Raw genomic sequence first — 23954 nt, 5'->3', positions numbered from 1 at the left:
TTCAGTGAATATATCACCTCGGTCCTGCGCCGTTTCATGACAGATTGGCGTGATGAAAAACAGCAATAATATTTTTTGCAATTTCTCATCGTAATAGGCTGCTTTTCATCACGCCAATCTGTCATGAAACGGCCTATTTTCCTGCACTGAAGAATGCAGTGCGAAAATTGTCATTATGCAACTGAAACCAGTGCTGTAATGATTCATTACGCAACGCTTTCTCATTACGCAACTATTTTTCAGAATTTGTAAAACAATGGTGAATGCATTCCGATATAATTTCTTATACCCTCAAGTGGTCTTCTACGAAATTGCAAAAAAATGTTGTACGTAACACGTTGCAGAACCCAATTTTTACAGCACTCGGCAAGCCTCGTAGGATAAATTTACGACTCGTGCTGTAAAAATCATCATTCTGCAACTTGTTCCGTAAACTACTATTAAGGAACAAGTTGCAGAATGATGATTTTTATAGCACGAGTCGTAAATCGAGTTCTGCAACGAGTTACGTACAACATTGTTTTGCAATTTCGTAGAAGACCACTTGAGGGTATCAGACGTTATATCGGAATGCATTCACCATTATTTTACATCTTCTGGAAAATTGTTGTATTATGATTCATTACGCAACTTAAAACAGCTGCGTAATGAGAAAGCGTTGCGTAAATGATCATTGAAGCACTGGTTTCAGTTGCGTAATGACTATTCCCGCACTGCATACTTCAGTGCAGGAAAGTAAGCCGTTTCATGACAGATTGGCGTGATGAAAAACAGCCTATTAGGATGGGAAATTGCAGAAAATAGTTATTTATGCAACTAGTTGCAAAATGATGATTTTTCAGCACGAGTTGTACATTTATTCAACGAGGATCGCCGGTAGACCTATAAATGAATTAAAATGGAGCGATATGATGAAGTCATGTATCTCGTCTGAATCACAACAATTTGCTTATCTCATCGTGTTTTTATTTATATTTTCAGGGCCAGTTCTTTTCCGGATCGGATCATCGCGTTTATTTGCTGGGTAATCCTATAATTTGGTGGAGCAATTTAGTATTTTTAGGACTGTTTATTATCGTCTTCTTGGTTGAGGTCATAAAATACCAAAGAAATCTAGGATCTCAACAAAGTGGACAAACAACTAGTACTGTAGAAGGTAAGTAAACAGGCTTTGATTGAAAATAAAACGCAAAAGAGCAGTTATTCAAGGTCTTATTATTTGTTTAAAACTTTCTTTATCGAAGCTTTTCTTCCTTTAGAATTCAAATGGCGTTCACTGAGGGCATCGGCATGGCTTTTCGGAGGATGGCTACTGCATTACTTGCCGTTCTATGCAATGGGACGAGTTCTCTACTTCCATCACTACTTCCCGGCTCTGGTATTCAACTCAATGCTTGCAGGTTAGTGTCCCCATTATTACGACAAAAATCATTTTTGGGAAGGCCGGCTCGAAACTTTTTAGTTGATAATCTCTTCTTTGTGCTTTTCTTCGAGGAAAGACTAACTTTCTTCTAATGATTTCAACTTTGGTGATCTGCATACATCGTTTTGATACGACAGCAAGCAAGTGTTCGTCACACCTTCTATAGACCTGTCTCCCTTTCATTTCGCAAAAGTTTTATCACCTAATTGAACATTATGATAACTAGGTATGACTAACTTTATTACCGCCACCATTGTCACCTCACATGGTTCAAGCAGTCAGTGCCTTGCAACAAGATGGCAGAGATAAAATTTCTGGAATGTCTTTACATATCCGAAGCCATCGACTCGGCTTCTTAGCCGTCTGGATTCGTTCAGAACTCGAGGAGGCGTTCTCAATCTTCGAGCCACAATTCGTTAGCTAATTTGATGAATTATGGATATTTTAATTAAAATGCCAAACTTCAGTTTTAAAAGACAATTATTAAGTGACAATGTGATTACCTCAAGATAATGTACCGATCTAACAACAGTAAAAAGCCATTACATTTTATAATTCCCAACGTTTACACACTCCTGTCGTGATGCTTATCGCTCGATATATACGGTCAACTACCAGTTTTAGATGCCAAAGCATGAAACTCAATGGCTCAATCATGCATCCTTTATTCGCATTATGCCTTGCGTCCTCTGTACAAGTTTTGGGGTGGAACATAAAGACGAAGATGGTTTGCAGTGGGAAAAATATTTCAAAATTCCTAAGATTCTTCACACATTCGAGCTCGGCACTCACGGACGTCGCCGGCGATGGATTCAACGGACGTCCTGCTTTAGCTGGCTGATAAAGATGGTGCTTGGTGTCGGTTGCGGTTAAGGAACTATACTTGAATATGTGCTGCACCACACAAGGTGGCAGTTCTAGTGGGTCGTGTGTTAAGATAAAAGGTGACTCGATGTGGTTCTTTATCTTTATGGGATGAAGATGTGGCTCGGCTGGTAATTTCTTCTTATGGGGTGTATCACCGGTCCACGTTGCCAAGTGAACGGTACAATGCGCTATTTTTGGTGTTTTGAACGAACGTGATATAAATTCGAGGTGCGAAGATTAGAAACTTTGATGGTGGTTTGTCATGATGAATTTTCACTTTTCCTCTGATGAGGTATTGAGGTTTATAATTTTGGAAAAGTTTTTAATGAAATTGAATGAAAGACTGTGTTTGGCAAAAATTACTGTCTTGCAAACTGATGTGACATGGATTCACAAAAGACTTACTTATGCATGAATTTATTGCAGCCATATATGTACTGTTTAAATTTTCCTAGCTGATTCAAATAACTGATCTTAACAGGAATTTTTCATACTATCCGAAAAATTTCCAAGATATTCTTGAGTCTTTCGTATCATCGAAGGACAACTTCAGCAGTTGTCCCACCGACCGTTGAAGTGGTTAACTGCCGTGAATCGCAAGTCAGTCCCATCTGCTCAAAATTGAGTTGAGTTCAGTTCCCAACATATCTCCCAATGCTCTTTCAGCTGCACTAATGAGATAATATGATTGGCTCGGAAAATTTAGAAAAAAAAATAGCAAGTCAAATTGTCCCATAATGAAAAGTAACCGCATATCAGTCTCACTACGCACTGTGTAACAAAGAATAAACCATGTTTTGATCATCTTTATATTTTTCACGGAAAGATATCGTAGCGAAAATCAAATTGCCAAAGTTTCATTAAGATTTGGGCATGTTCCTGACCTCTGGAATTTTTTAATATTCATATGAAAAACGATTTTGGAAACTTCACAGTCCATTTACACAATGACTATTTCTAACAGATGGGACTGACTTGCGATTCACGGCAGTTAAGGAGGCTGTCAGCGAGCTAGAGAACTGTAAAGCTACTGGGAAGGACGAGCTCCTGGTCAAACTTCTCAAGCACGGAATTGAGCAGCTTTATCAATCAATCATGTTCGATGGATGGCCTCAAACACCCTATATAAAAAAGCCATAGACAGGAGTATGCCAATTACAGAGTTATTACCCTGCTGAACTGACCATAGCTGCATATTTGTCACATTCGCATTTCTTATGATTTCGAGTTAATACCGTAGAACGTCATCACATCATAAAAAAATTGTCAGATTGTTCTACAAATTCCGAAAGAAAATCCAAGTTGTATTGTCATATTGCTTCATATATTGCTGTTTGCGTTTGAGTGCAAATCCAGCCCAACTGAGCTTCAAACGCGGTAACACTAAGTTACCAAAGGATACTTCCCAAGTAGCACACGAAACATCATCCAAAGAGATGCTTTTCAAAAACGGTTTCAATCACGTTTCAATAAAAGCATCTGTAACGTACCGTTTTGATTCATATTACGGACAGCTTCAAATTCCGGACACTCTCCTTTGTATGGGAAACATTTCACACGAAACGTTTCAATTTTTGCCGTTCAAAAGTACTCACTTTTGAGGCTCGTGTCAATTAACATTTTCCATGAATATCTATGAAAATTTATAATGCTTAGCTGCGTTAGACGTTTCTTTAGTGGTCTGACAATTTCAACTGATGATTTGACTTTTCTATTTATGATTTACATGAGCTGTCCGGTATTCGAATCAAAGTGTCCGGAATATGAGGCAAAAGTAAGGAACCGTCCGGAATATGAATCTTGAAAAATCAACACAATTCTATTTATTTATAATTATTCATGTTGCGGAATTGAAATCTTCACCCGCCATTCGAAAGCTAAGTGTTTTGGAGGCTTGATTACGCAAATAATCATACATAATGATTAATTTTATATGTTTCTTGATGAGTTATACTTCACTGAGGCCTTAAGTGTCCGTAATATGAATCAAAACGGTACCTGGTTCTAGTTCGGTTGCATATCAATATCAAGGCTCATAAAGTTTAATTTCCGTTCCAATCAACATGCATTTCACTCCTTGTTTGGCGTTCAACATTTTTGAAACGACAAGATTTGCTGCAAATGTTTTTTTTCAAATAGCAATGAAGTCAAGTTTATCAAGATGTTTCAGCAACTTTTGAAACAAACTCTTGAAACTTCTCCCAAAATGCCGGTTTCAATGTTATGTTTCAAATTACTTTCATTTAAAGCATCCGCAACTTGTATTCAACTTTCGTTCCCATACTCACAACTCAAGAAGATTCATCCCAGTTGCGAGAAAGTTGCACTAAACTACGTGTATGACAGCTAGAAGTTAGTTTCAATCCAGTTGCAATATGGTTGAGTTGCACCTTACGTATCATCTTACAACGAAAACATGGTCTAGCAACAGTTTGTTTGTTTAAATGGTGTTTCTCATGTATTGCTCGAAAATTTTTGCGAAAAGTTTAGATTATTTCAGGTGTGGTCTAATTTCGACAGTAATGAACTTGTATTCCGAAGGGTGGAGTAAAGTTATAAGCAACAAGCTTTGAATAATGGGCCATGTGATCGCTTTTATAGTGCATTGGCGAAGCAATTGTTCGAAGAGCTGGTGGAGTAGTGAGTATAGGAGAAGATTGATGATCTTGAAGTCGGAAGTTTGACTCTCGTTCATATTTTTGTTTTCATTTTTTTCTCTCAAGTATTTTGCAATAAATAAGCATATAACTTTAATATGTTGCAAACAGACTTCGCCTCTTGCGCTTTTTGCGTTGCTATTCAGTGCAATTGTAAGTCATATTTTCAACCATTGATAACTCGGATTAGTTTCGAGAGATAATTTTATTCTTGAGTTGAAACAAACTGTGCTGCTTGGGTTAGCAACCATGATCCATATCACCGCCAACCCAGCAAAGAAAATCAAACTTTGACATCGCCTTGCTTGTTAAAAATCTTACCGCATTTGGTGTTCCCGCATTTGAAATTTGCATTTCAAACGCACACAGCAATAACCGCACAAGTCAAATTATACATGGGTGTCATAATATAGTATATGAAAATTCTAGTAAATTTATACTCTGACTGTTTGCCTAATATGCATTATGAGCTGTACAAAATTTCGGACTCAAATAAGTATTGTTATGCTTTTGATATTTTTTAGTAATTTTTCGTTACTTACCATTCTGGGAAAAAGCATCATGTTGATTCGAATTCCCTGGACGGTTCAAATTCCAGACACATGCATGAAAAAATATTTTTCATCTTCAAATTTTATGCATGAAGAATGTAGAAGACGTAATTGTTGTGCATCCTACGCTGAATAAAATGGAATTTAGTAAAAAAAAACATTAAATGGCGATTATACGGCAAATTGAAGTAGCGTGGTACTCAGTTTACATTTCATTTCCTCAATACCTACTATTGTCGAATGTTACAAATATGTAGGTATTATGGGCAATTTCGGCACACAAAATACGGTCGCCTATCCTATTCAACAGTGAGACCACACGTTGAGCTCTTTGTCGGCGAATAGCAGGCTGGTTTTCACGAGGGCTGCTGTTTTCAAGACAGCATACGATTCAGTGAAAAGAAAGAGCAGCGGCAGAAAATGTCCTAACATAGTTTTCTGGCGAAAACTTTTGGGCTTATACGTGGAACGCTTACAAAAAGGGCGACAAACTGGAGTGTGAAAATTATCGTGCAATCGCTATCCTAAACGTCACCTGTAGGCAGCTATGTAAAGTGCTATCCCAGATTATCTTCCGTCGTCTAGAACTTCTAGCAAACGAGTTCATGGGAAGTTATCAAGCAGGTTTCATCGACGGCCGCTCGACAACGGACCAGATCTTTTCCGTGCGGCAAAGCCTCCAGAAATGCCGTGAGTATCAGGTTCCTACGCACCATCTGTTCATCGATTTAAAGGCGGCATACGACAGTATTGACCGTGTAGAGCTATGGAAGATCATGGACGAGAACAGCTTTCCCGAGAAGCTCACAAGATTGATTAGAGCAACGATGGACGCTGTACAAAACTGCGTGAAGATCTCGGGCTAACACTCCAGTTCGTTCGAGTCTCGGCGGGGACTACGAAGGGCGAAGGACTTTCGTGCCTGTAGTTCGATATTGCGCTTGAAGGTGTCGTTCGTAGAGGCACGATTTTCACGAGATCCGGACAATTTGTTTGCTTCGCGGAAGACATGGATATTATTGGGAGAAAATTTGATACGGTGGCAGATTTGTTCTCCGTCTGAAACGAGAGTTGGGCTGACGGTGAATGCGTTGAAAACCAAGTACATGCTGGTAGGCGGAACTGAGCAGGACAGGGCCCGCCTAGGAAGCAGTGTCACGATAGACGGAGATACCTTCGAGGTGGTGTACGAGTTCGTCTACCTCGGATTCTTGCTGACGGTTGACAATAATGTTAGCCGGGAAATACGAAGGCACATCATCAGTGGAAGTCGTGCCTACTATGGGCTCCAGAAGAAACTGCGGTCAAATAAGATCCACCCTCGCACCAAATGCACTATGTACAAAACGCTCATAAGACCGGTAGTCCCCTACGGGCATGAAAAGTGGACTGTGCTCGAGGAGGACTTGCAAGCTCTTAGAGTTTTCGAACGCCGAGTACTAAGGGCGGTGTGCAGGAGAACGGCGTGTGGCGACGAAGGATGAACCACGAGCTCGCTCAACTCTACGGCGAACCCAGTATCCTGAAGGTAGCTAAAGCTGGGCAGGGCATGTTGCAAGAATGCCGGACAACAGCCCTGTAAAGATGGTGTTCGCTACGAATCTGGTCGGAACAAGACGGCGTGGGACGCAGCGAGCTAGGTGGATTGAGCAGGTGCACCAGGACCTGGAGAGCGTGGGTCGCAATCGAGGATGAAGAGAAGTGGCCATGAAACGAGTGAATTGGAGAAATGTTGTTGGCGAGGTTTTATCAAGGTAATTGATGTAAAACCAAATAAATAAATAATAACGTGGAACGCTGGATGGTTCGAAATCATGTGTTTATAATGGCACCTCGTTTGTGAAGTAAGATGGATTGAAACAAGGAAACGCACTTTCGGGTGCTAATAAGAGAACCAGCATCTCGAGCAAACGTTGCCGAAAGAGGATTCGCTCGCCGAAATCCGTATCGAGGACTGCTGGAGTACAATAAAAGCAGCCATCAACGTCGCAGGCGAGAACATTGGTGGGTACGTTGAACGGAGCCGACGGAATGTCTGGGTCGACAAGGTGTTTATAATGATTCCGGAGAAGTAGAACGCAGCGCGGGTAGTAATGCGGCAGGAAGGTACTCGACAGAACGTGGAACGTTATATACAGAAGCAGAAGTAGCAGATCCGTCTGTTTCAGGAGAAAAAACGCTGCCAGGAGGAGACGAAATGCAAAGAAATGTATCTGTTGCACCACACCCAAGGAAAGTGAAAGTTTTATCAAAAATACAACGCATTCCGCAGAGGCTTTGTGCTACGGACCGAAATTTGCAGGGGGCAGGGTTGAAGATGGGAACATTTTTTAGAACAGACGGGCGATAATCGAAAGGTGGAAGCAGCACTACGGCGAACACTTCAATGGCGCTGAGAACACAATCACGGAGGTTCAAGGCAGCGGAAGAAATGACTACGTCGGAATGTAGGACAATAGCAACCAACCAGCTCCCACTCTGAGGGAAGTTAATAATGCCGTTCATCAGCTCAAGAATAACAAGGCTGCTGGGAATCGGAGCGGAACTCATCAAGATGGGCCTGGAGAAGTTGGTCGCTTGAATTCATCGGCTGATAGTCAAAATCTGGGCGACAGAACAGGAGAGGGAAGTTATCAAGTGGATTTAGTGGACGGCCGCTCGACGACGGACCAGATCTTTACAATACCACAAATCCTCTAAAAATAGCGGGAATACCAGATCCCTAGCCATCACCGTACGATACGTACGTACATCCGCCTGAAACGCGAAGGAACAAGAGTCGGACTGGCGTTGGATGCGTTGAAAACATAGTACATGCTGGTGGGCGAAGCCGAACGCGACAGGGCTTGCCTAGGAACCACCGTTACGATTGACGCATATACCTGAATACGCATATAGATGAATTTATTTACGTTGGGTCCTTGCTGACGGCGGACAACAATGTTAGCCGTGAAATCCGGGCCAACTATGGGCTCCAGAAGAACCTGCGGGCAAAAAAGATTCGTCCCCGCTCCAATTATACCATGTACAAAATGTTGATTGGATCGGTGGTCCTCTACGGGCATGGGGTTGTGGGCTTCGTGGCCGTGCGGTTAGGCATTTAGCCACATCGTGCTAAAGGAGTGTGGGTTCGATTCCTGCTTCAGTCCGGAAAACTTTTCAAAGTCAGGCATGTATTTTGACTGTGCCACTGGGCGTTGCATGCTAGTCCGTTGTCTAGTGTGGTGCTTCCTTCAAAGGACATAATCGTCCACTGGAAGCATTAACGTGTCCATGTATTTTTTTTAAAGAAACGTAGACGACGCTCAAGGAGGAAACGACAACATTATAAAACGGACGCATTTGATTTTTTGCTTTGCCTTATTGACCTTATTTGAATCGATTGCAGGTCAGTGGAGGAGGCCTTCGAACCTCTGGAAAGTGAGAGAGACGGCGAGAATAGGTCTGACCATTAATTCTACAAAATGAAGTACATGGTTTCAGGTAGAGATAGAGGTAGACCTGGTGATCTTGGTGCTGAGGTAGTGTTTGACTGATACGCATTTGAAGCTGTTAAAGAATTTAATTCTTGGAACACTTGTGATGTGCGACAATAACGTTATCCGTGAAGTGAAAAGACGTGTGTAGGTTGCGAATAGGGTGTTCTACGGATTAAGAAACCAGTTTAAGTCTCGTAACTTGCAAACGGCAACAAAAACATAGATTTTTTCGGTGGTACTCAAGGGCATGAAGCAGCCGTATCAAAGATGACACCTAAGAGATATTCAAATACCCTCTCTGAGAAAAGGGCGATAAATACACCGGGTGAAAAGGAAGATTTTAAAAAGCGATCACGTGCGTTTTAGTTTCATAGTCAGATTCAGCGCTGCCCTCTTGGAAGGAATTAAAATGGTGTTTCAAGATTTTTCCTAAAGCCTAGCCTGTTGTGTGTTGACACGGTGTGGGACTCACGTTAGGCGTGCTTAATACATAAAAAACTTTCCCGATTGCTCCTGTGCCTCGATCTCCCCAGGAAATCATCACGCTACTATCGACGCCTCAATGTGGAGTGATGCTAAAACGATATATAAAGCGTTCGTATTGCAATAATCGTTCCACATTTCATAAGGCAAAATTTATGAAATTCGATAGTCCAGTTCGCTGCGTGTACGGTGTAGTAGTCTGCGACTACTAGTTTTACCCTGAGAGAGACTCGCGAAGAGGAAAAATATCAACGTCAAACATGTTGTATGACATGTTGTTTATGATCCGATGTCTAAATTCTCTACAAAAGTTATGATTTATGCAAATGTCATCGTGTAAGACGACGCATTCCAACGCTCCATGGCTGTGACTGCTGACCATGGCAACGAAATAAACGTCGCGCAAAGTGTCGAATGTTTACAGCACTGGTCTCATCCCAATTGCCATAAAGCCTATTCAGTTTCCCCAAAGGTGTACTGAAACAGTGGTTATTTTGAACCTTCGCAAATAGATAAATTTCGGTGTGACATTCCACGATCAATATATTTCAGGCAGATGTTGACCTCATAATCCCGGTATTTCAGCGAGCTAACTCTTTTGTACTTCCGTGAGATGTTTCTATATTATGAAAACACTGATAAATAATTAAATTAAAAAAAAAAATCAATTTGATACAAATTTACGATGTTTGCTGCGCACGAAACACAGTTGCTGGTTTGAGAAGTTGTCAAAAGGCGTTGCATTGTTATTCAATGCACGGAATACTCAAGTAGACTTGTTTGATGTTTCAGAGATGCTGTATTTAGAAAGAATAAACACATCTTAATGAAAAACGAGTACACCCGGCACCGTAAAATGTCAAAAAAGTGGAATTGCAATTTCATTTACTATCGTTCTTGCTTGACCCAATCTCACCCCCATTTTTGATGTTTTAGGCACCGTACCAAAATAAATGAAATTTTTGTGGAAAAATCAAATAGATTCCGGAAAATACATGTGAAGTGTCATGAAAAGACTTTCAACCGTCTACTAATATAACGATAGAGGTTAAAGTACATGCGTGATACTTTGCACAGGAGAAATTTAATGATGAATATTTTGTGTAGATTCAACATAGAGTTTTATTGATGTAGTAAACAAAAACTACTATTTCTAAAAATGTATATTGTGATGAATTCCATGTAATAATATGTTCCCTAACATATGAATTATTATTTTAGTAATATCAGCGTTATCAGCTAAAATATTTCATGAATCATATTTTTCCGTTTTGACCCAATCTCACCCCCTAGACCCATTGTCACCCCCATCGACGGTAGATCTCTTCCGTCTCCTTAGTAATTTACGTGATGTGTGTATAACCCTCTGAAGGAAAGGGTCACACAAGTCTTAAATCATGTTTGACCAATATAGAATTATAGTTTAATTGAACAAGCAAAACTACACATATTTTATCTATATGCTTAGGGTTTCACATTGATTTTCCCTATTTGTTCTAAATAAGTTACAAGCGATGTATGAAGGTTTTTCATATTTCATGCGTATACCTACTTGTTTTAAGCTGCTACGTTTTTATCGCTATGCACCGTACCATCAAGTTCTACTAACAAAGGCAATGCTAAATAAATTGCAAATGAAGAAAACCCTTAAGACCCTGATTGAGGCCTTACTCTCCGACACATAAGGTGTATATTGCGGTACATTATAACAGCAACTATCACCACTTTTTCCGGTTCAGAGTTGGCTCAAGAGCGACATAATAGCGCCAGGCGTTCCTATACTTGAAAGGAGCTGTTTTATGTGGGTAATTAAAAAAGAGAGCAGTACTTTTTGTGAATTTTAAATGAAGTGATGCTTCGTGATGTATGGCTGCCACCAACTTACAGTACCTTCTATCAACGCCTGCGAGCAAAGCATCCAAGAGGCAACAATGTCTTGCAAAAGCGGGTGAAAGTTTGTCTGGATAGTTGCCGTGGCCGTGATTTACAAAACATGATGCACAGACTGAGGATTTTTACGAGGAATACTTTCAACTTTAGAGCTAATGCATTAAGATTTATGGAAATTTACAGAGATATCTCTTGAAGATTGCTTCTATTTGAACAGTGAAGAATATTATAGTTGAAGTAATGAAGTGAGTGCTTTAAATCCTCACTGTGATACCTCCCACTTCTGGTATGCAGCATGAATTAAACGAACCCATTTTATTATCTGCCCAAATAAGCAAAAGCGATTATCTTTCAACCAGGTGATGCTCATTATTAGTTCGTCGTGTTCGTCCAGCAGACGTAAAAGTAATTTCACGCCTAGTTTGAGAATTGAGCGTGGATGGAAGTTGGAAGAAAATTTCATTAATTTTACCAATTTTATAATACTCATTCTAATTGATATGTAGTACACCCTCGGTCAAAAGTTTGGGGTCATCCCTGAAAAAAATTGATGATTCAACCCACACAACCAGAATGTACGTATCGCGAAATCACGTTTTGCGTTATGCGATGCTTATATGTGCAAAGTTTCATGTATAAGATGTTGCGAAAAGGCCTTATACGTACAAAAGTGGAGGCAATATACGTGCATATTTAATATGATGTACAATAGCATGCAATGCGAGTGTGCAGATTTTATTGCGTACTAATCTGTACCTTTATGCAACTTAATTTATGATAACAATGTTGATTTTGACAGCTGCTACGGATTGATCCGATTTACCTTGTATAAGTATATGGAACGAAACGAAATGGACATATGAACTCATAAAAGAGCGTATTATGCGAGGAAACTCATCAATGAAACGATTTCATCCACCATGTAATCAGTCTCAATTTGGCTGTTGTTCAGTGCGGACGATTTTGTAAGAGCTGTAGTTATATAAAGTGAATATCAAAGTAGTGACCTTCATTGGAAGGTATCAGTAGTATAGTACAACACACACAAACACACGACAAATTCAAACATGGCAGCCACAAGCAACGCTGGATCCAGCAACACCACGCGAGTCAACACATTTATGGTTAATTTCTCGGAAGCGGCAAAGAAACCCGAGTCGAGACTGTGACGGATCTAATCTTCAACAAGATTAAATTACCCTCGGAGCGGATCAAATCGTTCCAGTTCAATGGATTACGTGGGATCACATATGTAGAATGCGATAGTCTGGAATATGCTTTGGAAGTAGTTGAGAACCATGACCGGAAACATGAGGTAGAGTATGACAACGTAAAGTTCACGGTACCATTACTGATGGACGATGGTGCCACGGTTGTAAGGGTACACGATTTACCACCACAATTGGATAATGATTTCATCAAGCGCGAAATGGAGATATACGGCGAAATACTATCGATCAAGAGCGAGGTTTGGGAAGCACCGGAGCAGTTGAGGGGAATACCCAGCGGTGTTAGGAAAATGCGGATTAGACTAGCGACCACCATTCCATCATACATTTTCATGGCTGGTCATTCAACACTGGTAACATACAAAAACCAACAGATCACGTGTAAGCATTGCGGCAGACAAGTTCACTACGGTGCAAAATGCGCGGAGGCGATACAAATCGTTGGCACTCAGAAAAGCGTCAACACGAGAATGCAGAGGGCATCATCAGGTTACGCGGACATACTTCAAGGATCGTCAAGTACATTGAAACCACCTAAAAGACCAGCGACAATGGACAGGATTGAACCTAAAATGGTTAACTTGAACGCTCTGAATAGGAAGTTAACTCAAGACAAGGACAACGTGAAGGCTACCATTACTACCACTGAATCAGCGACAACAACGGCAGCAGATCTCGCCGAGCAGCATTCATCTGATTTCGTTACACCCAACAAAGTAGTTCGTGTTTCCAGCATCATCGGTGGTAGTGATGGTTTCGGTAAGCCAACTGAAGGTGTTAACGATAACCAAACAAGTATGCAGAAGTCGAATGTGTTTGAGGCATTGATGGACCCGAACGATATCTCTGATTACGAGACCGATTGTTCAATGAAGTCTACGTCTTCGAGAAGAGGAGAAACGAAGAAGAAAGGCAGGAAAGTACGATAAGCTTAGAACAATGGCCACTAACACCGATACTAACAGACTTACATCATATAATATCGCCAGTATAAATTTAAACAATATTTCCAATACTAACAAGATAAACTCTCTGAAGACATTTGTTAAATTGATGGATGTAGATGTGATTCTTTTCCAAGAGGTTGAAAATGAGAATTCAGATCTGTATGGTTTTGATATAGTGTATAACATTGATCATGAGAAAAGAGGAACCGCAATAGCGGTTAAGGCACATTTACAGTGTAGAGAGATTGAACGAAGCGTAGATTCCAGAGTAATCAAGCTGAAACATAACAATGACGTCATTATTTGCAATGTTTATGCTCCGTCTGGTTCTGCAAACCGATCTAGTAGAGAACAATTTTATTATTTGAGAGGTTCTTCTGATTTGATTATTCTTGGAGGCGATTTTAATTGCATTGAAAAAGGTAAGGATAGTAGTAATGAAAATACAAATAATTTCAGTCCCATGTTGAAGAGATTGAGGCAGGCACTCCATTTTGAGGATGCTTGGGAAGTCGTATCTGGTAACAGACAAGAATTTTCCTTTGTAAGAGGAGGTTTTGGTTCAAGAATTGATCGCATATATGTATCTAAATCACTTTCAAAACATATCGTTAACGCAAAATACCAGGTTTCGTCTTTCACGGATCATAAAGCTCACATCGTAAAAATTCAATTACCATTTCTAGGAAAACCTTTTGGGAAAGGTGTGTGGAATTACAAATCCCTGATTTTAGCAGATGAACAACATTGTGTCGAATTCAATCAAAAATGGCAGTATTGGGTTTTACAACGACGTTATTATAGAAATTGGTTAGTTTGGTGGACAGAATATGCCAAGGCAGAAGTAATATCGTTTCTCAAATGGAAATCAAGTGCAATTTATAAGGACTTTCATAGTAATATGGAGTTCTGGTACTTTGCTCTGCGCAGAGCATATGACGATTATCTGATTGATAGTCAAAAGATCGCTGAAATAAACAGGATCAAGGGGAAAATGTTAAAACTACAACGAGAATTCAGCACGTTTCTGTCCAGAAATAATGAAATTTATTTCAGTGGAGAACCGATGTCAATTTTTCAGTTGGATGAGAAGGTCAAGAAAAAGAGTAAAACACAAATTAAAATTCTAGATATCGAGGGAAGGCAAGAGCATAGTTCAGATATTATTCAAGAGCATATCGTTGATCATTTTGAATCGTTTTTCAAATCGAATCCCATTGAAGATGGGAGAGATTTCAGACCAGAAAATATATTACCGGCTGGAAATTTGCAGAATGAAAATTTGATGTCTGAAGTAACGGAAGATGAAGTTTATCATGCAATTAAAACCAGTGCTTCAAAAAAAAGCACCAGGGTTAGACGGGTTGTCGAAAGAGTTTTTTTATGGATATTTGGAGTACCGTGAAAACAGAAATTACAGCTGTTATAAATTGTGCAATTGACGGCAACATGGAGAAAAAATTATGTGATGGTATGATTGCTTTGGTTAGAAAAAAGAATTCTAACAATAAGATAGAAGGGTATCGTCCACTGACACTTTTGAATTTTGGTTATAAGATAATCGCAAGAATATTGAAAGAAAGGTTGAATAAGGTAATGCCTGATTTGATCTGTTCAAATCAAAAATGCGCAAATCCCAAAAGAAACATATTTGAAGTAACTTGTTCTATAAGAGATCGCATAGTAGAGCTGCAACATAAAAGAAAGAAGGCACTTTTGATTTCTTTTGACATGGAAAAAGCTTTTGATAGAGTGGAACCACGATTTTTATTTGATACTTTGAATGCGATGAACGTTAACAGAAAATTTGTCGATTTTATGAAAATGATTAGAGATGTTTCTTATTCAAAAATTCTCGTAAATGGATGTTTGTCCAGAGAAATCAAAATTGAAAGATCGATAAGACAAGGTGACCCTATATCTATGCATTTATTTGTACTGTATTTGGAGCCATTATTACAAAAGATTATTGCTAGTTGTTCAAATGTGCTGGATTTAGTCAACGCTTATGCTGACGACGTGTCATTGGTGATCAACATTTTAAATGATTTAGAAGTAATTAAACAACTGTTCGTGAGCTTCGGGAAAGTTTCAGGTGCACAGCTCAATGTTAATAAAACAAAACCTATACAGATAGGATATGGACCACAAATTTCTTCGATTCCTGTTTGGTTAAATATGACTGATAGAGTTAAAATCCTAGGAATACAGTATTCGAACTCAATCAAAAAAATGTCAGATGAAAATTGGAAATCAACCGAGGAAACTTAATCTAATACAAAAACAAATCTTTGTGAATACATTTGCTCTATCAAGAGCGTGGTATGTAGCTTCAGTGATAAAGCTAAACAATAAGTACTGCGCCAAATTATAGAACTTGATTGGAATATTTCTTTGGCGAAATCATGGAATTAGAGTTGCTTTTAACCAATTAATATTGCCACGAAAATCTGGTGGCTTGGCATTACATGATCCAGAATGCAAAATCTGGTCATTGATCATAAACACTTTTGTTACCTGTAATTATGACAATTCATTTATCGTGAATCAATTTTTGAACCAACAAAATTTCATAATTCCAACCAGTCTCGATTTTGTAAGTTTTCTTCGCTCGAAGTTGTCGTCAATACCTCAGCATATAATGCAAAGATTTTCGTGTAAATTATTATATGAACATTATGTTTCAAAGAAATGGCATGCTGAAATAACAATAAAGCATCCTAATAACAGGTGGACCCATATATGTAGAAACATTAGCATGTCACAAGTAATGAACTCAGAAGAAAAGTCGATTTACTATTTGTTTGTCAATGAAAAAGTTCCAAATATGGATTCATATTTTAGACATGGCCGCAGTTCCACAAATCTATGTAGACATTGCATACAAAAGTGGAGGCAATATACGTGCATATTTAATATGATGAACAATAGCATGCAATGCGAGTGTGCAGATTTTATTGCGTACTAATCTGTACCTTTATGCAACTTAATTTATGATAACAATGTTGATTTTGACAGCTGCTACGGATTGATCCGATTTACCTTGTACAAGTATATGGAACGAAACGAAATGGACATATGAACTCATAAAAGAGCGTATTATGCGAGGAAACTCATCAATGAAACGATTTCATCCACCATGTAATGCGAGAGTGATGCAATTTGTGAGAATAAACGACTTTGTTCGTTAACTGTTATGCGACTTCTAATTGTCTGGGAAGTTGCTTGTTGCTGTTATTTAAATGCATAGGAAATAGCGCTCCTAAAAATAAGAAAGTATTATCAGCTGATTCTATTTATGCGCTAAAAATGTTTTAATGGGCAAAAATAGTGCTTTTTTAATTCATTAGAAAACACTATTATCCTAAATTAAATAACTCATTACGCGTGGTAAAGATAGATAAATTATGGGTGAAATTTTGAAAAAAATCCACGTGCTCGGCTGAGATTCGAACCCCGAACTCTTGTATGCTAGACGAGCGCTTTACCAACTAAGCTACCGAGCTACTTGGTGACCCAATTACTTAGAAGGAGTAGTATTTGATCCATCGATTGTATCACTTGCCCTTGGGGGCTAGAGCGATACAATAAGAAAAAAGCGTGTCCGGTTCGCGTAGCACGAAGAAAAAGTGGCGTGATGAAATCAGTAGTGTTTGGTCCATCGAATGTATCGCTTGCTTCTGCGAACCGGTAACACAGTCGTTAGCATACAATGCGTATTCGAATAATATCGCGTATTATTCGGACCGGAGGCGTGATTATATCATAAATCCCACCTTATCCCACTAACCCAATATCCTTTCCATGACAACTGTGGAGATGCAGAGGTATATTCGATCTCCAGTAATAAAGGTTGTCTTACTAACATTCCTTCCTTTCTCCGATGATCGCATAGGGCGCGGCTGGCGCCGTTATTGACTTTTAAACTTTGAACTCTCGATTTGTGTACATTGAGAATGATAAGGTAATCCCAAACTCCATTCGATTGATCGTATATGTGAAAAAATAATTGAGTTATTAGTGTGACCTTGACTCGCTTTCGTTCTACATTGCTAAGGAAAATCCCCAATGTTATATTACAGTTCTCTTTATGTGATCAGCGAAATGGAAATCAATGAATTCTAGCTAATAAAAGCAGTTGTTTCTTTCAATAGCTATAAAACCGATAGAAACGTGATTTGATTCACCTGCACAGTCGAAACTCCCACGTAAAACAGTTGAAAACAAACTCATTTTACACACGATGATTCCGAAATAGCCAGCGCCAACATAATTCCCAGCAATCGAAGTAAAATAGCTTAGAAAACGAAAGAAATCCACCATCATCCGGTTCAAGTACCCTCCTGCCGCACCACGCCTTCGGGCGGACGAAAACCCAAACAATGGACATCGGGAAAGGTAGACCCAGTAATGAGATGATGATGATGATTTCCGGTTCTCCGTTCGTCTTTCCTGCTCTATCAATTGTACCCATCAGCTCCAAAACAGAAAGACTTCCTGATGTTCAAGAATTTAAGTTCGTCTTGCACAAATTGCATTCGAAGAAAATATATTGTTCCATTGAATACGTCTCGCTGTTTCCCAAACAATGTATCAAGTTTGCAAAAAAACCTTTACAAAGCTCCTGAATTGCGCAAAACGTAACGTACTGAATGGATGCTCCCAAAGTTCTTCACTTTCATTGAGCTGATTTCCTTTTTATTTTCACCATGGTCCAGTTAGTTTGTTTTTTTTTTCTTTACTCCTACGATTTTCACGTTTGCTTGAAATCGAGCATCACCGTCGGCCAATGTTGTAGTGTTTGCTTCCAGCATTCCTTCCAATCTGCCATCGTCCAACGAAACATTGTCCACGGTGCTCCCAAAAATGTTACTATCAGAAAATATCTACATCAAATCTTAACACACCAGACTATTTCTATGGCATGACATGTAGCTTATTCTGGGAAAAAAATAAGGAAGGAAGGCTCGTTTTGAAGTGACGCCCTTAACTTTCGGGCTTTCACGCTGTTGTACTTTGTAACAAAAATATTTAAATTGTTATTATTTTGTAACAAAAACATTTGAAGACACCAATCCAAATTGTATTCCTCAAGAATCTTATTAAAAACAATATTCGACAGTTTTTGTTTAAAGTATGGCCCTTGATAATGCGGTAAAATCAACAAATGTACATCGAAGTCGCATTATAATGAACGCACTATATACGGTTCGAGTAGACCACAATTTAAAAATGGTAAATCTCAAAATCCAGAAAACTTCGAAACTTGAAGTCTTCAGTAAAGTTGTTCTGGAGGTGGAGCGCTATCAGATGGTGCCTTGTTTAATTCGGGATTTGACCGCTGGGTGGCACTAGTGAACACCAAACTTTTATTTTTGTTTTGCAGATATCTCAGGAGCTTGTCCATTTAAAAAGATGGCGTCTACGGCAAAGTTGTTCAATAGCTCAAGGTAGCGCCACCTTGTGACAAAATTTTGAATCAAATAGCTCAGGCAATTAAGGGTATGCGGTATGGATTTTTTCCATGTCGATACGAAACGAAACGATACGCGGAATATCTTGCGCTGATAATGAGGAAACGAAACGAAATTTAAAAATGTTTCGTGTAACTCGATACGAAATCATATATCTCACGGAATTTTTCGAAACGAAACGAAATTTTTGAATTTGTTTCGCGGAATACACGTTAAAGTTTTTTTTTCTTGTCAAAAGCTGGAAATTTGACAATAGGCATAAAAACGTCTTTTTTAATTCTCTACCATATGGCAACCTTAGCGTTGCTTAGTGGAATCCTTACATGTTTTGGTAAAACTATTTTCTGTTTGTTTGAAATCTTCTTAGTATCTTTATAAGGTTTCATTTCAACATATCTGACACTCACACAAGGCAATGAGTGGGTTTAATTTAAATGTAACAACTAAGAAGTGGGTCGAAAAGCTGTTACAAACATTTAAAACAATCTCAAAAATATTGAGAGGAGTCCAAAATTAATTTGATTTTTAGAAACGCCTTATAATTTTTTAATCATGTGGATGTGAGGGGCCCAGATAGCCGTAGCGGTAAACGCGCAGCTATTCAGCAAGACCAAGCTGAGGGTCGTGGGTTCGAATCCCACCGGTCGAGGGTCTTTTCGGGTTGGAAATTCTCTCGACTTCCCAGGGCATAGAGTATCATCGTACCTGCCACACGATATACGCATGCAAAAATGGTCATTGGCATAGTAAGCTCTCAGTTAATAACTGTGGAAGTGCTCACAAGAACACTAAGCTGAGAAGCAGGCTCTGTCCCAGTGGGGACGTAACGCCAGAAAGAAGAAGAAGGATGTGATGCTATGCTAATATATACCATAAAACATGGAATAATGATATTCATTTTTTTTGGCTGTACTTTATGCTTTGTGGCTTGAATGAATGTGATTGGGGACATAAGTCGATAAGTGATCATGAAAACACTAAACTGAGAAGCAGACTCTGTCCCAGTTGGAACACAACGCAAGAAAGAAGAAGAAAAATAAGTAGAACAGTGGAATCACTGGAATATTTGCTGTAGTATTTGCTGGAGTATTGAATTAAATTAATTTTTTTAAAATCCATCAACACATACCTAAGAAATCAATCAAGATAAATTTGAAAGAACTGTAAAAGTAATAAACTCCAAGAGATATTGCGACAGCAACTTAACTAGGATTGCCTGTTGGGGTTAATTTAGAAGTTCTTAATAAATTTTCTGAAAAAGCCTTGCATAAACTGTGAATTAATTCTTGGAGGGATCAAATCTGTATGGATGCAAAATTTTAGAGTAAACCTTGTAGAAAATACTGAAGGTATTTCTATTATTTTGTAGAGCAAATACTGGAGAAATGATCCTATTCCAAAATATGTGGAGGAATTTCTGAACAATTTCTGTAAGAATTAAGGTTTGTTGATATTATCTCATTTTCAGATTCTTTGTTTAAAACTGACTAAAAAATCACATTTTCACTGAATTTTGAGCCTCGAGAGTATTTTAAAAAATATTTGAAAATTTCGAAAAAAAAGTTTTGAACCTGGACTACATAGCATAGAGGAACCGCAAATAAGATTGACAAGTTCACCCATTAGGGCGGTTCAAAATTTAAAAATGTTTGAAAATCCAACCTCCCATATGCTCCTTACCATCCTCACCATAAAAATAGTGTTCTGTGAAATTTTCAGATTTCTAGGTGGTGATTTAAAGGTGGCCCAAAGACAATATAGGTTTGTATGGAAATTACTATGAAGAAATTTTGAGATATGTTCCAATCATGGTAGCTCTGTAATATTAATACAAACTTATTATCCCATATTGAAAGCTCATTCTTCAAACCATAATGAAGAAATTAGCTGAAGAGAGAAATTCAATCCGAAGGATAGCAGAAGAGATATCCATGAGTTTGTTTGCTATTATTTAGCTTAATATGGGGTTATAGCCCTGCAAACATGTACAAAAATCCCAAACAAAATTAGCTCAAAAGGGATTTGTTTCTTCAGCAACATCCTTCATTAAGGTTTGAAGAATGATTTTTCAATATGGGATGATCAGTTTCTACTTACATTACAGTACTAGAGTGCTTGGAACATTTCTCTAAATTTCTCCATAGTAATTTCCATATAAACCTATATTGTCTTTGGGCCACCTCTAAATCACCACCTAGAAAGCTGAAAATTTCACAGAACACTATTTTTATGGTAAGGAGCATATGGGAGATTGGATTTTCAAACATTTTTAAAATTTGAATAGCCCTATTCACCCATGTTCGTTTAGACAATGCGTCTTTCAATGAGCTAAATTTAATGTTTGGCTTATTTTTTTTCTCGAGATCTAGATGTGCGAAAATCGAAAAAAAAAATTGTTGCGCTTTTCTATTGTGAAATACCCCACCAAACTTGAATCTAAATCCGGAACCAATTTTGATGGTGCTTGCAATGCATGAATCAAATTCATAACTGATTTGTGATTTTTACTAAAACAAATCATCAAAATCGATCGAAAGATGGCGGAGGCTATGTCTGAACCAGACGATTATAAAAATCGAATGTACATCGGATTTTTTCTCGCTACAGATTAGTATTTGATCCATATTTTCATAATCGGAAGGTTTGAAAATATTCTATCGATGAAATTTTTTCCATGCATTTTGTATGGGCTGAAATGCGCCGAAAAACGATGTTTTCTTGGGTTTTAGTATGAAAAATAGCTGACAAGTGTAAAAAATCAAAATTTCACCGATAGAATATTTTAAAACCTTCCGATTATGAAAATATGGATCAAATACTGATTTCTAGCGAAAAAAAAATCCGATATACATTCGAGTTTTATAATCGTCTGGTTCAGACATAGCGTGTGGCGAAACTAGAGAATTTTGAAACTTGATGTCGGTATTGAAAAGGTTAAGACCTTTGCCTTGCGGCATTTGGCTTCCAATACTTGTAATGATATATTATCAATATTCGCATTTATTTTTAATTGGGGGTCGTGAGGAAATTATGTCACGTTATAAGAGGAGAGAGGAGTTGGTGGTGTGGTACAGCGTGAATAAACCTAGAATCATTTTACGATATAAAATAATGTATGCATCTTCCATGTTTAAGGTGAATATAAATCGAAGGCATACCTCAGCATTTCAAGAGCACAAATCTAACGAACCCGACAGCGGTTCAAGCTGAACACTTGATCGATTGGCCATCGAGTAACCAATCGATAGAGTTTTCAGCTTGAATGGACGTCTGGTTCTTTAGATTTGTGCTCTTGAAGATTTGAGGTGTGGCTTTGGATCACCCAAATCAACGCGATTTTTTACGGCGACAGCGACAAACAATCGCTGCGATTTCGCTGCTAAATGTTAAAGTTTTATGACACAACAACAAAATCGCGGAGAGCCTTAACTCATTGATGCGTGCTATTAGTTTTCTCTTCTATTCTCCCGCTGTTCTTATGCAGAGTTAAAAGTGACGTCATAGCGGGAAAGCAAGAGAGAGAACTAATGCGCGCATCAATAATCTGCACCACCTGAGCAAATCCAGAACATCAGGGACTCACGCTCCGCAACTTTTTTTTTACATTTGTGTACAAACCATTTTTGCGATATATTAACGGATTTACTCAAAAGAACACGCGATGTTCCCCGGAGGAAATCGTGGTTTTGCTCTCTTCATTCGTAAGGAAGATAACATTGCGGTAGTTCATCAAACGTAGTTGTTCCTTTCCTGGGTTATTCGCCGCGAGGAATTTAGGGCAAATGGGCGTTTTTGGAAACTTTACAACGGCAGTGCAGTTTATCATATCGTGCGGACCAGTCAATACTACAGTCATCCAACAGTTATGGATAGCACACAGATATGGATCAAAGTTGGATTAAACGGAGAATATCGCATCAAATAGAGTAGCAATTACGCAGAACCCATTTTACCTACGCGAACGATAAATCTATACAGCATCGCAATCAACAATAATATGCTTAAATACATTTGTTCCATTCGTAGGAAATAAAATGTCATTCATATGCCTAGAAGCGTTGATTCATATTTGTGGGGCATTGAAACCCATACCACAGTTATGAATCTAAGATAAGACGATTCCTAAAGAAACGCCAAAACGTATGCTTTCATTAGCACACCATTCGTTTGCCTCGCAGATAATTTGCTGTTATAGTGTTCTGATCCATGATATGAGTCGATTTGATCCATAATACGGACCCATTTTTGACTGTAGCTGCTAGGAGTAGAAGCGAACGCTTTGCTTTTTTTTGTTCGAAATTAAACTCGAATTTCGCGAAATTCCGTTTTATTCCGTTTGTTTTCTTTTTTCCGTGGAAATATTTTAACAATTTGGCGAAACGAAACGAAATTGCAAAATACAAATTTCGCCTGTGCGAGTTCCGTGGAATTCCGCGGAATTTCGTTTCGAAGCGTATTTGACGGAATCATTCGGTATTTCGCATACCCTTACAGGCAATGATATCCCTTGAGCTACTGAGCCACTTTTCCGAAGATGCCATCCTTCAAAGTTATCAGGATCCTGTAAGTGTTTGGTTTGTTGATTGATAGTGTTGAAGGGATTTCGTATTTTGTAGAGATGGTCGGGTTTCACATTTTTCAAACCCGAACCCGACCCGTACCCGTCGGGTTCGGGTTCGGGTCGGGTTGAAAACCCGAGACCTGACCATCTCTAGTATTTTGTTTGTCCGTTGAAATATATGACAGGAAATGTTTGTAATAGTTGTGTAGGTTTTTTCCCAGTAGCACTAGCCATACAGCTAGGGCAAGCATACGTTAGCTGACCGTAACCATTCAGGCTACCACCCACCGAGCTCCCAAAACCTACCACCAGTGGTCAGGCTCTTAAGGTGAAGATTAATCGAAGCCAATGTTCAAATTTTCAAGAGCACGTTTCTGGAAAACCAAACATCCG

General features: G+C 38.8%; 1 protein-coding gene across 2 annotated transcripts in view; it reads left to right on the top strand.

Moving 5' to 3' along the window:
- The window catches only part of LOC5578528 (protein O-mannosyl-transferase 2), a 62073-nt gene that overhangs the window by 20220 nt on the left and 17899 nt on the right, over positions 1 to 23954 (top strand). For both annotated transcript variants that reach the window (XM_021855093.1, XM_001663869.2), the window contains exons 7-8: positions 982 to 1156; positions 1260 to 1400. In XM_021855093.1, coding sequence (XP_021710785.1) covers positions 982 to 1156; positions 1260 to 1400 — 316 coding nt within the window. The remainder of the gene's footprint in view (positions 1 to 981; positions 1157 to 1259; positions 1401 to 23954) is intronic.

This window comes from Aedes aegypti, chromosome 1, assembly GCF_002204515.2.
Source record: "Aedes aegypti strain LVP_AGWG chromosome 1, AaegL5.0 Primary Assembly, whole genome shotgun sequence".
Lineage (NCBI taxonomy): Eukaryota > Metazoa > Arthropoda > Insecta > Diptera > Culicidae > Aedes > Aedes aegypti.
This window is presented reverse-complemented; position numbering and strand designations above follow the sequence as displayed.